Source organism: Colossoma macropomum, unplaced genomic scaffold (genome assembly GCF_904425465.1).
Source record: "Colossoma macropomum unplaced genomic scaffold, Colossoma_macropomum, whole genome shotgun sequence".
Lineage (NCBI taxonomy): Eukaryota > Metazoa > Chordata > Actinopteri > Characiformes > Serrasalmidae > Colossoma > Colossoma macropomum.
In genome coordinates this window covers 15,187,159-15,204,141 of record NW_023494799.1, presented here as the reverse complement: position 1 = coordinate 15,204,141, position 16,983 = coordinate 15,187,159, and the positions used below count along the sequence as shown (strand labels likewise).

The 16,983-nt window shown below is 39.4% G+C and overlaps 1 protein-coding gene across 1 annotated transcript in view; it reads left to right on the top strand.

Annotated features, from left to right (window-relative positions):
- The window catches only part of diaph3 (diaphanous-related formin 3), a 433,509-nt gene that overhangs the window by 339,014 nt on the left and 77,512 nt on the right, over nt 1-16,983 (top strand). Inside the window, exons 27-28 of the mRNA XM_036586844.1 lie at nt 3,127-3,222; nt 5,074-5,127. Of these exons, the coding sequence (XP_036442737.1) occupies nt 3,127-3,222; nt 5,074-5,127 (150 nt within the window). The remainder of the gene's footprint in view (nt 1-3,126; nt 3,223-5,073; nt 5,128-16,983) is intronic.

Here is a 16,983-nt window from a genome sequence, read left to right as displayed (position 1 = left end):
TCAGCTGTTTCTGACACATACTGGAGCTCTTCCAGCCATAACAGCATGTTCACCTGTGTACTGCTAACTGTTACCTCGCAGCACACCCTGCGCTAATTGCCCCTCTGTGATTCTTTAAGATAACATGGCTTTGTCGCGTTCCTGATCATCAGGCCTGCAAATTTGTGGTTTTTGTCTCAGCTAGTAGGTGATGTACCTCAGGAGGCCTGTATAAAGAAGGAGTTCAGGTACAGAGAATGATTCTGCAGCATGTTCAGTTTTCATTTGAACCCACAAAAACTTGTTTTTTTGTGTTTTTCTTTCTCTTATATTTTTCTTTCTTTCTTCAGTATCAATATATCAAAGGATTGATGCAGCAAGGTTACGCTGTCAACACTAGAGGTGCTTACCAGTTAAACACAGCTTTCCAGTGCACTGCTGAAAAACACTTTTTCTGAAAACCTGCTGAAAAACACACTTTTCTGTCAGCTTTATTTCTCTCTCTCGCTCTCTCTCCTCCCCTCTTTTTCCTGTGTAAGCTGTGTGAAAGTGTGGGTGCTGTGTCATGTGTTCCGTTTGACTGTGTGGATATGGCGGGCTGTGCCGTGGTCAGTGGTGATTTAGTTGCAGGCTTTAGTCCAGCCTGGCTCTATTGTGCCTGAGGGGCTGCGGTGTCCGCAGGCCCGCTCTCTCTCTCTCTGCTCTCTGGAGGCCTCTGCAGCAGCAAAGCCAGTTGCTTCGGGTTAACGACTTCAGCTCCAGATCCGTTTTTATGAGAGGGCCGGCAAAAGCCACAAATACAGTGGATTTGTTTAGAGCGAGCGGCTCACAGGTGATGTATGAGCCAGTTAAGGGCCTGTCTGCTTCTCAAATCGCCGAGCTTTCCACCCTGATGTACTGCCCAGGGCCCGGCGCCTCTAATCTTTCTGCGCATTGCTATGGAAACCCTCACTCAAGGCCAGGAAAGTAAAATGGAAAAGAAATACCCCCACCACAATCTGATGGTTGTTCTTTTTTTTTTCCTTTCCCTCTTCTCTCTCTCTCTCTCTCTCTCTCTCACTCACTCACTCTTTCCCACTCCCTTTCTCCCTTTCTTGTTCTCGTTCTCTCTTTGTCTCTCTCTCTCATTCTGTCTATATCCTGCCTCTCTTTCTTGTTCTATTTCACTGGTTTTCTATTTCTCTCTTTCTTTCTCTCTGTCTTGTTCGCTCTCTCTCTCTCTTGCTCTTTCTTTTTTCTTTCTTTCTTACTCTCTCTGTCAAATTCAGTTTTCAAATTGCAAATAGCTTTATTGACATAATGTATTGCCAAAGAGATGTACTTACCAAGTGAAAGTAGTTACTAGTTCTTATACTAATGGTCAAACCTTATTCTCTGATGTTATTGTGTGCTATCCGGTGTCGACCAGAGGAGGATGGGTTCCCCTTTTGGATCTTGGTTCCTCTCAAGGTTTCTTCCTTTTGCTCTTAAGGAGTTTTTCCTTGCCACTGTTGCCATCGGCTTGCTCATGGGGGCTTAAACCTGGATTTTTCTGTAAAGCTGCTTTGTGACAATGCCTGCTGTAAAAAGCGCTATATAAATAAACGTGGCAATAAAGATGAAGAAATAACAAAATAAAATACATACATAGACACACAGACACTGTACACAGAAATGACATTTGAAATGACATTTAAAATTTTGAAACTAATACATACATATATATTAATATTAATATGTATGGATAGTGGCATATAATATAAATAAAACAAACAAATAAATAAACAATACATAAATAGTATATTTAAGAAGATAATGTTATCAGTGGACTTCTAAAGACCTTCCTAATAATCATTCCTGAAATTACATAAAGTGTTTGGCTGCGTCACTGTCCCGACTTATTCTCCAAGCACAACATAGTGTTTATCTGATAAATAAATACGTCTGATAAATAAGAAAATGTATTATTTATTTTTTCAAACTGTTCAAAGAATACTTCTCTTATTGATTGGTCTTTTGGGCAATGGAGGAGAAAGTGTGTCTGGGCTGCCAGGTTCTGTGATGTCTTCCTTTCTCCAGCCTGTGTTCACGTATTCTATATTTTGTTAGGATTTTTTTTTCCTGTACTTGTTTGATGTTCAGATAGTTTGCCAGTTTGGTGGTGCAATTTAGGAATTTAGGGACTGGTAGCAGTTTTACTTGCTGATTTAATTTATTTGTCCAAATTTCATTGTATATGAGAGTAAGAGTTTTGCCCATTAGTTTTATGCTGTTTATGGAGGGGGCAGAAGACAAACTTAGATGCTGAAGCTCAGTGAGCTTTTGTCTGAGCAAGCAGAGGATATGAGTTTCTGAGGACAGGTGATTGGTCAGAAGAAGTTTATTGAAAGGAAAGTTATTATCAATTTCCAATCTAAAATAAGCAAGATCTTGTTCAGTTATGAAGAACGCCACATATGACAACATTTAAGATGATCTTTCATGTCTGTATAAGACAAATTCCTAAGACTTTTATATCTTGGGTAACATATGCTAAAGATTGCAAATATGGCAATCAGTTCTGAATGTCCCTGCTACTGTGTGTGTGCGTGTGTGTTGCACACATGTATGGTAATTAGTTCAAAAAGTCCCTGTTACTGACCTCAGGTTAAATTTATGCATCTTTTATTCATGAAGTGTATTTCATTTATTTCATTTATTCATCTGTTTGACAGGGACAGTGCTCATTAATCAACAGATAAGAAAAAAAAATACTGTAAATGAGCCAGAGTTATCCCTATAGGCTATTGTGTGTGTGTGTGTGTGTGAGAGAGAGAGAGAGAGAGAGAGAGAGAGACAGAGAAGTACAAAAAAAGTCCCTGCTGCTAACCTTGAGTTGAACTAAGAATGTGTGTGCATGTGTGAAGCATTCATGTGCTTGTTCCATTCTACAAGAATCAGATGATCTGTCACATGCAACTAGTCTCTAATTTAACACTTATTGTCTGTCATATGCACAACCTGGAACCTAGGTTATGCTTTATTGAATTTGGATCAGCCTGATTGAGTGATAGCCAGTGTTTTACAGATCTTTTTTGGACATGTGTAGATGTGTAGCGGGTAAAGGCTTTCTCTCTCTTGCTCTCTCTCATTCACATTCTCTCTCTCCCTCTCTCTTTCTCTCTATAGAAAAGGATGAGACTGGAGTGATGGACAGCCTGCTGGAAGCGCTGCAGTCTGGAGCTGCTTTCAGAGACCGCAGGAAAAGAGCACCTAGGCCCCGAGGTGAGTTTCATCTCTTTCATCATCTCTCCTCTCCTTTCCCTCCATCACACACACTCCCTTTACGTCGCATTTATTTAGATGCACCCCTACCTCTCCAATCTTTCTTCAGTAATCCCCTTTTTGAAGAACACACCGTCTATCTGACCCCTCTAGTCATCAAAATTCATACCCTAACCTCTGCTTTCAAACAGGCCGTCTGTATGTATAATGTCATATTGTTGTAGCCAGCGTGGAGCCCCAGGGACAGCCCAGGAGGGTTGTTTTTTTCCCCTCCCAGAAAGGTAAGGGGAGCTGGGGGAGAAGGTGCCGTCTGCCCCCGGCCTATTATGACTGGCTTTCTGGCTCAGATCTTCATGCTGGCTGGCTGATGTCATAGCTGGTTACAAACCCGAGTGCCTCTAGTAAGCCCAGATCTGATCACACTGACGCCAGTCTGAGTCGATATGGGCCTTCTTCACGATGTGGACATGCAGGAAGACACACACAAGCACGCCAGCTTACACAAACACACAGTGAGATGTATGTTCTCCTCCAAACATACTGGCACACAATAAGATATATACTTGCCCATGCTCTCAGATAGGCTTGTAGTAAATAAATAAATGAAGTGCATCATAAATGGGCGCTAGTGCAAAACTGATCGTTACTACTGCAGACACAATGTGCAAAATGAAATCAATATTTCAGGAGCATCCATCTTAAGCTGCAAAAGTAGAAGAATAACTTATTATTATGCAGTACTGTGCAAAAGTCAGTGACCACATTCCTTTTATTTAATTTCCAGTCAAAATGACCATTAAGTACAAGTTATTAATTCTTAAGGAGATATTCAGAGGGGTTTAGATATAAGATAATGCACTTGCGTAATGAAGGAGAAAGTTGAAGGAAAATAAGTGAAAAAAATTAGAGTTTCCAAAAATTGACTTCAGTTTTTTTTGAAGATATAAAGAAAATGAGACTAATAACAACCGTGGTAGCCCACTAACAGTCACCATCAGATAAACAACACTTTCATCTTTGAGTGACAGAAAACAATCAAGCTCTACCCTTGCTTCAGATCTGAAGAAATCCAAAGGTGCTCAAACAAAGAAGTTGCTGATGTTCTCAAAACACCCCAGTGGACACACAAGAGTCCAGAGCTCAACATCATTGTATATGTGTGGGATTACTTGGATTGTGAGAAGCAGAAAATTTGACCAACGTCTAAGACTGAACCTTGTATGTGTAGAAAAATGTCCTTGCTGATCACCCAAACGAAAGAAAGCTGTTTTAAAGGTTTAATAAAAAGGTTTTTAAAAGTTTAATACTTCACCTTTATTGCACTTCACATTTAATACTGAAAAATAAGATATTATACTTGTGTAATTTTCTGTTATGTAGATGTTTTCTTGATGCTGAAAAGAATAATTACTTGTAGTTAATGGCCATTTTGACTGGAAATCAAATAAATGAAGCGTGGTCTTTGACTTTTGAACAGTACTGTATGAATAAGCTCAGGACAATTACTCAATAGTGCTTCCTATATCAAAGAAGAAGATCAAAAAGTCAGAATCAACTCCCCACTGACAAAGCACAATAGCCTTATCACCTCGCTATGGACAGTGATCGGAATATACCCCACTACACTGTAAAGAAATCAACCCCCTGTTGGCAAAAGCATTCAGAATAATAACCTAACTATCAGACTGGAGCAATCATACAGCCTGGCTGTATGAGGTGAAATCAGTCCCTCGCAAAAGTATACAGTGCCTCCATTCTCACAGACGGTATGTTATTAAATGCTGTGTATGTGCACGTATATGTATCTTTCTTAGTCTCGCACTCATACGTTATCTGTCTGGTGTTCCACAGATGAACCACCTCAAACGGTCAGCCAAAGGCCAGTTCTGAAAGACTGCAACCATGGTAAATAGAAGAGCAAAAAGAAAGCGTCTCTCTCATCTGTGTGCTTTGCTCACATTCTCCACTTCTGCGAATCTAACCTTAGTCCTTGTTCATTAACACCGTGCTGTTAGTCTTTTTCCATCTCTGCCACCATAAAGGCATTATGAGCTTTGCTTCATTCTTCAGCCACTGAGATCTTTGGGAAATTGAGATTGATCAAGCTGCTTCTCTAGTCTGTTCCAAGCTTAGTAACACTACCCGTGATTGTGATACATGGCCATTCATTAAGCCGGTTAAGAATTTGGCACCTAGCGTATCTGTGAACGTGAAAACTGTTGAATGTTTCACATTATGTTTATAAGTCTGGATGGGCAATATGGCAAAAATGTACAAAAAAAACAATGTACAAAGTGCACAAGGTATTTTCATGGTATAAAATTGTTTGCACACAATTTGGAATGAATAAAATCCACCAGCACAGCAGTTGGCACATTTTATAGAGGCTGCGAAAAGCTGGATACACATATAATATGATTATACAGTTTGTAAAAAGAAACAATTTGAAAAGCAAACAATTAGTAAAATAAGATAATGGCATAATGGACGGACATCCAATCAGCTACTTGCTACTATACAGTTACTGTAGTTAGTCTAAATTCATCTTTTTTATGGTGCATGCACTTGTTCAGTGTTTTAGAAGTAGCATAATCAGAAAAGCATATTGTGAGGTAATTGATCACGATGCCAATAACACATTGTCGTATTGCTCCTATGCCTAAAGGGACATTCCGGCCAAAAGCTGGAGTTTAATGTTATTTGTCGTGTTATGCCCTATTCACTAGCACAGCATTAAATCCCTTGGTCTTATCGATTTGACAGAATTCATGATTTTCATGTTTTCATTCATCAATGTTCTTTCACTACAAAACCCAGCATTACACAAACACATCATGTTACCCCTGCAGTGTCAACTAATCGTGATGGCTAGTCTAGCCACTGATCTGTTGTATGTAATAAATACAACCAAGCTAGCATTAGTGTAACTCTTACCTCTGGCATCAAACAAAGTTGTAAAGAAAACAGCAATAATATCTTTTTTAGCATAGTATGGATGCCAAGGTTTTTTTCCAGCCTGAAAATAGGACACAAACTGAGGTAACAAATCCAGATAGCCAGCTATTTTTAACTTTAGCTTTTAGTTTGTGCTCCTCTTCTGATGAGTTATTTCTGTCGTCTGAGTAATCCATCCTCTCCATTGTAATGACAATTAATAATTATATGGTTACTGTAAGATATTTGACTTCCTAGCTGTAACATAGAAATAAAAATCCCCCTAAAAATCCACTTGTAGCAGTTATAGTTCCTCCTACTTCCAAAATACGACATCAGAAAGGGCTTTTCCAGAAATCTCACTCTAGAGACTACTGCTACACTGTTGTTATGACGAGTAGACATGTTTACAACAGATGTAGCAATGATTTTATTTTGGCCGGGGTGTCCCTTCAAGTTCTTCCACCCATCAAGGTGCTTTTCAAATGTGCTTTGCCTCATAAATATGCTTTGGCAGGCTTTTAAACCAGTCAGATATTTTTGCTTTAGGCTTCATGTCTGGTTATGTGTCATCATTTAATAGCTTTTAAAAAGTGCTCTTGTCCATGGATGCCTGCATGACGGAGCTCTTCTGCTTTCTCTGTCTTCAACAACCGTCGCCTGTGTGTTTCCAGCCAATCGCGTGGCTCACAGCTTTCCTAGCCTCTCTGGCCATGATTGGCTCTTTGGCGTGGGTGTTTGAGCTTTTACTGAGCAGGGATTGTTGCTAATGTGCATGCATTAGCTCCGGTGACAACTGAGTGTTAATGTGCTCTGGAGCTGCCCACGGAGACTCGCTGATCGCCCACCTGTCAGAATGACACTTCACAAGCAGCCTGCCTGCTAGGATGTAGTTTTACTGGCCTGATAGCAATGGGAGCCAGGGGAGGGGTGGTTTGCTGAAGAACTTCACTGTCATGCTTAGAAGCTCCACGGCTTTGATCCATGTTTGCTACCCAGTGAGATCTGACATTAGCAGGTAGCATACAGGTGACTGATAGGGTGAACTTCATGGTAAGAGCTTAATCTCTAGCCTTTTTAACAGTATGTTAGAATGTGTAATAGCATACTTGTTAAACGTGGCGAAAGCTCGTTCCAGCCGAGCATGGCGGCGCCTTCAACAGCTGACTGTCTGCCTCCACTGAGCCTTTGCGGAGACTTGCTAACTGCTGAATATCTTCATGTGACCTATCTGCTTATGAAGATATTGAAATACTAATGAGTCTAAATTCAATTTCCCAATATTATGTATGGTAGGGGCAGGAATATAGTGCTTCATCAGCACGAGATAAACAACAGTGGCTGCCTTGTCAAGGTTGCACCATAATCGTTATTGAGGCACTTAAAAAATTAAGCTGTAACCTTATTAGCCTGTTATTGCTTTTAATAGGAGCCTGTGCAGCTGGTAGAGCAAGCATACATGAATACAATTACCGAGTTCTCCTCCCACTCTCCACCCATAGTACTGATAATGTCTCTCTGCCTCTCTCTCTCTCTCGATCTCTCACTGTTGCTCTCTCTCTTGCTCTCTCTCACCCGCTCGCTCCCTTTCTTAAATTAGATCGGAGCGAAGGAAGACAGAATGAACCAAAATGGAGAGAAAATTAAATACATGAAGGAAATTAAGCTAGTGATTTAGATAGAGGATAGAGGGAAACAGAAAGAAGGCACGTGTCCTGATGTGATCCATCAGCGGCTTTGTGCTCTTCTCACACATCCTACCGGCAAAAAGAAACGAAGGGCACAGTGCATAGTGGGACGGCTCGTGCCGCTGGCCCCCTTGAGGGCCGTGATCCTCTGAGGTTGTGCTGAGGACGCAGGCGTCTCTGCCCTTGTCTCCGCGCTCTCTGTGCGGCCCGCTGACTAATTGAGCCCCAGGCTTTGCCATGTCGGCGTAGGCCCCAGCTCCAGCAGGCCCCGGCACAGGCCCGGCTAATTAGCTCTCATCTCACACCAGGCTGCTGTCCCATTCATCTTCATTTTCACTCTGCCATCTGCTTTTTAAATAAAAACTCCACAGTGTCACACTCACATACACTCTCAGCACGTTCAGGCCCCTGGCCTGGTCCCCTCGGTGCCCTACCTCGCGGCCCAAACTTAATTACTGTTTTTTTGCACAGCGCCATGTGATGAGTCCGCGCATTTCTCTGGAGATTTGTGTCAGGCAGGAAGGTATTTGCGTGCACGTGTTGTTACTGTAGTGCTTGCATATGCATATGTGATCGCTGTTGCGCTTACTCAGACTCAATTAGAAAAAGCTTAGCTTAAAAAGTACTTTCTCAAATAATTGGCAGTGATTAGGTAGCAGTTTGCATAATGATTGCAAATTTTAAAATTCCTAAAGTCTTAAAGACTTTCTTGTAGAAAATAATTGGTTGGTTACTCAATGCTAATAGTGTTGATAGTAACAGCCTTAACGTGCATTAGGGCTACACAGTATAGACAAGATACAATGCCTCCGGGTTAAATTGCATGTTTTGTTGATTTTGAAAATGTGAAAATGAGTTAACACATCCCCACAGGGAACAAAATGCCATTGTCCTGCAAATGTGCTATTTTACAACTTCTATTTAACTGCTAATTTAACATATTGAAAAAAAACACAGAAAGCACAGCTTTTATTTTTTATTCCAGTATATTAAAATCAGCAGATGAGCAGAAGGGAATTCTCTGTAGAGGATGTGCAACTTTTTTTCGCTTTAGATAGTCAACAAATGTCATTTGAAAAGGGGTGTCTAAACTTCTGCACGTGATTGTGTATTCGATTATATGCAATTTTATACAGTGTTAGTCCAACGAAATCAGCAGATTTGTGCTTCGTTCATGTAAATATGCAATCAGTTTGTTTTTTTTTTAATGCTGACCTTGCGTATTTTTATGATGACATAATATGATTATATAAACAGTACGAGTGAGGTAAGTGCACTCTGTGTGCTGTATTTCAATGCTGCTGCTGCACCTATAGCTAACTCTAAGTGGTAGCTTGTAGCCACTTGTAAGCATGATATCATTTGTCTAATTTGTTTTTTTTTCTTTTAGTTTGTGACTGTCCTATCAATTCAATTGTAGTTACAGTGACAATTGCTTCAAAAATAAAGTTAGAAATTAGTCATAAGTTAAAATGATGTAGTTTTGAGAGCGAGGAATTGAAGTTAAGATCATAAATAGGCAACAGATTTTTCACTTCTATAATTACAATACCACTGTGGCCTGTTAAAGAACATAATGTTATTTATATTGTGACTCTGGCTGGTAGAAAGTTCACAGTGCAACTCAGAGTGAGCTTCAAATAAACAACATACTAATATAAATCATTATCTGTTCTTGTACAATGTCATTACCATCATGACACATTCATGTACACTAGATTTCGTCTGCATTGTTCTGAACAAAGTTATTTATGTTTGTTGGAATACATCCCTGGAAATTTACAGAATGTTTTAGGCCAAAAACGTACTTGGCACAATTATGTGAATGCAGTGAAAACACCCCGCCAACACATTGCAAATGCATGGCCCTTCTATGTGAACTCAAGTGTTCTTACGTTACTGTGGCTGTGAAACATTCAGTACTCAAGGGGTCGATACAGGACAACGGGGATCTACTTTCATTCAACAGCCACAACACCTAAACATGTGGGCAGTATGAGAGAGTGAGCTACTTTAGCAGCATGAAGAGGTGATGATATATCACATGTTTTAGAGCAAACCATTTCCGCCAGATACTCCTTCAACTGGCCGCATGACAGTTGACCAGAAGAAAACACACTAGCAATGCAAGGCCAGGCTTGGCTCAAGTTATATCTCCCCTTACTGTAACACTGAAAGCGCCTGCACATTCCGTGTATGTTTCTGGTCTTAAACTGCATTCACACTATTAAAGCATCAAATTATTTTCTGATTCAAGAAAACCTGAAATACAGACTACACATTTTTGATATTCTACTAGAGGTAAGCACAGCATCCAGTCAAAGTTCCACAAATTGTAACTTTTGCCGCTGTGCACCACTGCTTTGCACAGCATAGCTCTGCGTAGATCCACACAGGACAGCAAACAACAGCTCCATTAAAAGTGAAAGGCTGAGACACATGCTTAGGCTTTTTGCTGTGATAGTGTGAATGCTGCTTTGGATTAGACTTGGATGCTCAAAGAATACAATAAAATTTGTGCCTTCTGCCGTATCAACGTTATTACAAAGGTCATTACTCCGATAACAGTGAATCAGTGATGTATTGTGCAGACCTTGCACGTGATTGTATGTTTGTGCAGAGGAGGAAGATACTGTGCAGCTCATGAACGTGGCTCTCTGTGCTTGTTATTGTGTGTTTGCATGTACTGTATATGTGTAGATTATGCATTCGTATGACTCCTCAGTGCGATTTGTCTATTACAAGTCGTATTAAGCGTTTGGATGTAGAGTCAGTGACAGACTGGGCAGCTAATGGAAGGAGTGTGTGATGAAGTTTGTCAGCAGCCCTCCCTCACTCGTCCTCTCTCCCTCTCTCTCTCTCGCTCCCCCCCCCCGCTGTAAATACCCCTCATTAATTGATCTCCTGGGCTTTGGCGATTCACACTCCAGCGGAGCAGCAAAGAGAATTAAAACAGAAACATCTGCACAAGGAGATACCATAATCAAGTACAAAAAAGCCCAGTGCACCGGTCAGCTCTGTGTACAGTCATTAGTGTGGTGGGAGTTTGCTCTGGCTGTGGTGTGTGTAGGTGTGTGTTTGTGTGTGGTTTTGGTCTCAGTACAGAGATTCCATGGCAGGTTGATGGGATGTGTGTAGGAATTGGAAGGCACTACAGTGCTTTAGAGAGCGCAGAGGTCATTTTGCTTTGTGTAATGCTACCAGTACAGGGACGGACTGTCACTTTAAGGGTACAGTATTTGAAGTTCATGGGTGGAGCTGTAGATCACTAAGTTCTGTCTTTGGGGCCTCTAGGTTCTATTAGTGCAGTTCAATCAAGCGGGATTCTTAAAGAGAACAGAAATTGTGATAAAATAAAACATAAAAATGCACTAAAATTAAGAAAAATACCATATTAAGTTTATTTCCTGTAGAGCATCCGTAACTTATTTCATGTCATAAAAAAATCAATAAATTGGGACAACCTAAGTTATGCATAGATTTTTTAATGAGAAATCTATATCTATATAATACTGTTTCCATTTTTCCTGAGATGATGTTGGGGGGAGTGACAAATCATTAAGGTTTGTTAATGATTTGTCACTAGAGCTATGAGCTGAAGCAGAGCCTCGAACTCCACCATTCACACCCTCAGAGCCTCCTTTGTAGAGTGACTTTGAGAGTCAATGTTCAACAATGTTTTAGCAGTGTGGGCTGTTATACAGAATCAGAAATGCACTGGTTAAGAGACTACAGTGATTACCTTTACTTCTTGCTGAATCCATTTCATCTTCCACTTTGTCTTCTTCCTGCAAGTGTTTAATAAAGGAGTGAATTGTAGCAAAAGTTTCAATACGTTGAAATTCACGTCTGCTTTAGTAGTCGTAAAATATTGACTTTTGTAAAAACACTATGATGATTAAACATTATGAATGAAATACAGTTTCTAATGCCGTTTTCTCCATATAGCTGCGGACAAGTCTGAGTCCCCCTCTGGACAGCTCACTGCTGAATGTGTAAATTAAGTAAACTAGGACCGGAGTTTCAGATTGCAGTGCAGAATGCTCAGGCTTACAAAATGGAACAAAAAAAGCAGTACATTATAGATTTTATGTCCGTTATCGATATTTATTAAACTGATAAGGTGTCCCAGCTATAGGACACCAAACATCTTGCCTGACTGACTACATTTGGAGTAAATTGTGTTGATTTTGCTTTTTCTGATCTGCTACTTTAAAGCTTGTGTGGTAGTATTTACACTTACTTAAATGGTATACTGCTTGACCATATAAATTTAATTATTGATTGATTAATTGATTAAGGGGGGGTTTGATTAAGGGGGTAAAAGAGTTTTTTTTTATTTAATGATCCTCTCATTCCTCCTCTCCTTCTCTTTTGTCCCCCTCTATCACTCTCTCACACTAAGCCTCAGGTAACACTTAAAGCAGCTAAGTGTGACCGAAGTGCTGTCTTTTTTCTGTCAGAGACAGGGGGCTTTATGACTTGAGTGACTGGGGTTATGATAAGACCTAAGAGAGAAAGCGTTAGAGTCAGAAAGTGAGAATGAGAAAGAGCGAGCGAAGCGGCTGTAAAAGGGATTGGGCTTCAAGAATGATGGAGTGATTGTATTTGACCACATGGAGAGCTTTGAATCCACAAGATTGGCTCAAAATCCTGATTCCAGGCTCTCCAGCCTGTTCCGCCTTTTTGCTGCTTGCTACAGGTGCACGTTACTGTGACTGCGTGTCAGAGAAGCGTTTGACTGGACTCAGCCAAGAGAGGAGGCCGTCCCCCCCTTTTGCAGAGCCATTAGGCATGATTCCCTTCTTAATAGCCGACCTCACAACGATCATGTAATGTATATTTTTGAATTAGAGCTTGAAATTGATTTGCAGCCGGCCGGGAAAAGGTCAGCAAGCACTTGGTAAATTAAACCCAGGGAATGTTCACAGCCGGACGAGTGAGAGAGCGCAGAGCGCAACTAAAGGTTTTATGAACGTGTTTGATGGACACATGCCACAGTGTTCTCCATTCCTACTGGGAATCTTGGGCCTAATCTGAAATGCTGCATTAAACCGCTTTTCTGGGACATTTGAGCAGATATTGAGTTAATAGATTTTAGATTCAGAAAATCTAATGATTTATTACTATGAGCATTTAGCTAACCAGATGTCTTACATAAATACTTGTAAACGTTTTTCAATGTGAAAAGTAGAAGAAGTTGTTAAAAAAAGACATTTTACCAATTCTAAAAGCTGTTAAAACTGTAGTAAGTAATATGCTTTTATAATTTTTATTATTTAATTAATAAATCTTGAACACCTTTTGTGACTGCTGGGTTAAGGCTGCACCAAGGGAGACTTTCATGTATCATTCAGAAGACCTTTGTCACTATTTATATTTGCTGTCATGAGAAAACCTCCATAATCTCTACAACAGCTTACAAGTCACAGTTTTAGCCTAATTTCCACGAAACATGAAAACATGAAGTGCTCTTATTGTGTGTGTGTGTGTGTGTGTGTGTGTGTGTGTGTGTGTGTGTGTATATATATATATATATATATATATATATATATATATATATATATGCGCTCTGATTGGCTATCTATGTAGACATTTGTTCACACTTTGGTGTTCCTGTCTGTCTAGAACTAGAATTTTGTTTATCAAGCTAAATACCAGCTAGTCACCAGTAGTACGCAGTTGCAAAATTTATCTGCTGGATTGATATATTCCCTGTCTTCAAAAGTAATAGTTTAATTTGAAGTAGAAGTAAGCAAGATCCTCTCTTGCCAATTATTATAATACTTTGTTAGTCAAAAGGCCCCTCTCTGTCAAAGTTGTGCATTCTTGACCATGTTGAATGACAAAACATACCATTCTCTCTACATATAGTCAGATATCTGGGTCCCAAATCTAGGCTGTGTTTGAATCTGGCCTTTCCTTGGCAAAAAGACATGCTGTATCTTCTGAATAGCTTTGGTAAAGTTCATAGGATGTGATTCTTAAATTGTATACTTTTTCACTTGTTCATCCTGGGGCGACCTCTGGTATTAGAGTCAGTAAGGGGCTGGAATGAGAGTGTGAGAGAAGGAGGGTGAAATATGAACTTTTCCCAAAATGTTCTAGTGTCAATGTAATTGCCCTTGCCTGTTTTAATAGGCTTTAAGAAACAGTGGAGCTTGGACACCTACCCAGACTGGACTGCAGATATGCTGCAGAACCAAGTTACGCTATTCCACTGGGGCTTCCAGGATGTGCAGAGCTTTATGGAAGACACTTTCTATTTAGATTTAAATTACAGTTTAAAAGTTTGAAATCAGAGTTTTCAGTAAGAGAGAACCACTTTTGTTACAGGTACATGTATAAAACGATTCTAATATGACGCCGGTGTTCTGTAAATTCAGTAAAACAATTCAAGCTGTAAACAATCATGAAATTTTTTATGTGTCCAGAATGATGAACAGAGCTGTACAAGCCTGTTTCCAAAAAGTTGGAACATTGTGCAAAATGTAAATGAAAACAGAATGCAATTGTGTGCAAGTCATTTAAACCTTTATTTATTTGAAATAGTATAAAAACAATATATAAGATGGTGAAACTAAGGAATTTTATTGTTTTTTTTAAAATATATGCCCATTTTGAATTTATTGCCAGCTATACGTTTCAAAAAAGTTGAGACGGGCAAAAAAAAGGTAGATTTCTATAATAATAAAAAAAAGCTCTTGGTGGAACATCTCGCAACAGGTCAGTAACATAATTGGTTAAAAAAAAAAGAGTCATTTAGAAGTAATGATATGGAGGGGTCACCACTCCACAAAGAGGGCAAATAACTGCAACAATTCGAAAATAATGTTTCTCAATGTGAAATAGTGAAGAACTTGGAGATTTCATCATTTACGGTGCATAATATCATTAAAAGATTAAGAAAATTCTGAGAGATTTCCATATTTAAGGGACAAGACCAAAAATTTATATCAGCTGGTTGTGATCTTCAGGCCCTCAGGTGGCACTGTGTTAAAAACAGACATGATTCCATAGTGAAAATCAATGCATGGGCTCAGATACACTTCCAAAAACCCTGTCTGTTATCACAGTTTGTCGCTGCATCCACAAATGCAAGTTAAAACTCATGACATGCAAAGACAAAACCATATATAAACAGGATCTAGAAACGCTGCTGCCTTCTCTTGGCCTGAACTCATTTAAAATGGACTGAGGCAAAGTGCAAAATTGTCCTCTGATTGGACAGACCAAATCTTTTTGGAAATGATGGATGCCGCGTCCTCTGGGCTAAAGAGACAAGGGACCATCAAGCTTGTTTAAAAGCCGGCATCCGCGATGATATGGCGGTGCATTACTGCGCATGGCATGGGTGACTTGCACGTCTGTGAAGGCGTCATTAATGATGAACAGTATATACAGGTTTTGGAGCAACATATGCTGCCATCTAGACAACGTCTTTTTTAAAGGGAAGGTCTTGCTTATTTCAGCAAGACAATGACAAACCACATTCTGCACATATTACTACAGCATGCCTTCATAGTAAAAGAGTCCAGGTGCTAAACTGGCCAGCCTGCAGTCCAGCTTTGTCACCCATTGAAAACAATTGGCGCATTATGAAATGAAAAATATGACAAAGCAGACCTCGAACTGTTGAGCAACTGAAATTCTATGTCAAGCAAGAATGAGAAAACATTTCACTTTCAAAATGGCAGCAATTAGTATTCTCAGTTACCAAACGCTTACAGAACAATATATTTTTTTAAAAGAAGAGGTGATGACAATGATAAATGTGCCCCTGCCCCAACTTTTTTTGGAACATGTTGCTGGCATTAAATTCAAAATAGGCATATGTTTTAAAAAAAAAAAGATAAAATTTCTCAGTTTCAACATTTGATATGTTATCTTTGTATTATTTTCAGTTAAATATAGGGTTTAATTTGCACATTAGTTTTATTTACATTTTGCACAGTGTTTTTAAAATGGGTTGTAGATAATTCAGTAATCACTGATGAACCTGTGAAACAAAAAAGAATAAGTTATAATAACATGAATATCTGGAATAGTCTCAAGTCAGATAATGCAACAGGAAATTGCTATAAGTAGAAAAAAAACTGTATTATTTGTCGGTTAGTAATTTCTTGTTGTTCCCAAAACAATTTGAGTATTGAATTCAGCAACTAAAACAAAGCTGCTCAATATTGACACAGGTTTATCTATATACTCTTCAACTTTGTTATTTTCAGATTTACTTTGGTTGTTAAAAATGTATATATGCAATAATGCAATAATAGACCACTGTTAACTTAAGCATTTTAAATATTTTTTTTAGAGGAAATGTGTATATACTGTGATACATATGGAAACCACCAGAAATTATAGTGCAAAATAGATTTTTTTTAGCCATACAGCCCACTCCTACCCCAATCTAAAAAAAATACCGCAGAGTGTCTGGTTTATAATATTATGATAAAATAACAATAATTATTAATATAACAAATGAATTCAAACTTTTGTATCGTAGTGTAGCCTGAATAGTGATTGATGCTGCAGTGGAATCTGGGCAGGAACTGGGAGTGTGTATCAAATACAAGACTTTTCTCTCAGCAAAACAAATGTTCACAGAAACTTGACAAGGCCTGATTTACTGCCGTTCATTCTTGTATGCTCTTCCAATCACAGATGCCTCATTCAGTTTGACATTACAGCAGATCTAGACTTCACTGTAGGACTCAACTCATGGTGGCTGAAATTTTCAAGAGGGTCTGTCTTTTTTGGGGGGGGGAGGGGCATTTATGATTTGCTTTCTGAACTTGATCGATGATAATGAATGGAGCGTTTGTGAGGTTCTGCAGTGTTCCGGTGGTCTAATAGGCTTTATTAGAGATTACCATCAACGCTGGAGGACCCTGCCTCATTTTTCCTCCTTTTCCTGCCGAAATGACAGAAGCAGAGAAAAGAGAAAGCAATAGTTAATCACTGCCTCTCAGAGAGAGAGAGGGAAAGAGGGGAGAGGAGCGCTGTTCTCTCTTCCGTCCGCTCTCTAATTGATGCTACATGTCATTGTTCTAAAAGTTGGACTGTCAAAACTCTTGATTTATTGGTATTTCGGAGTCATACATCATCTGCACATCACATACAAGCCTTGTGCATTTCA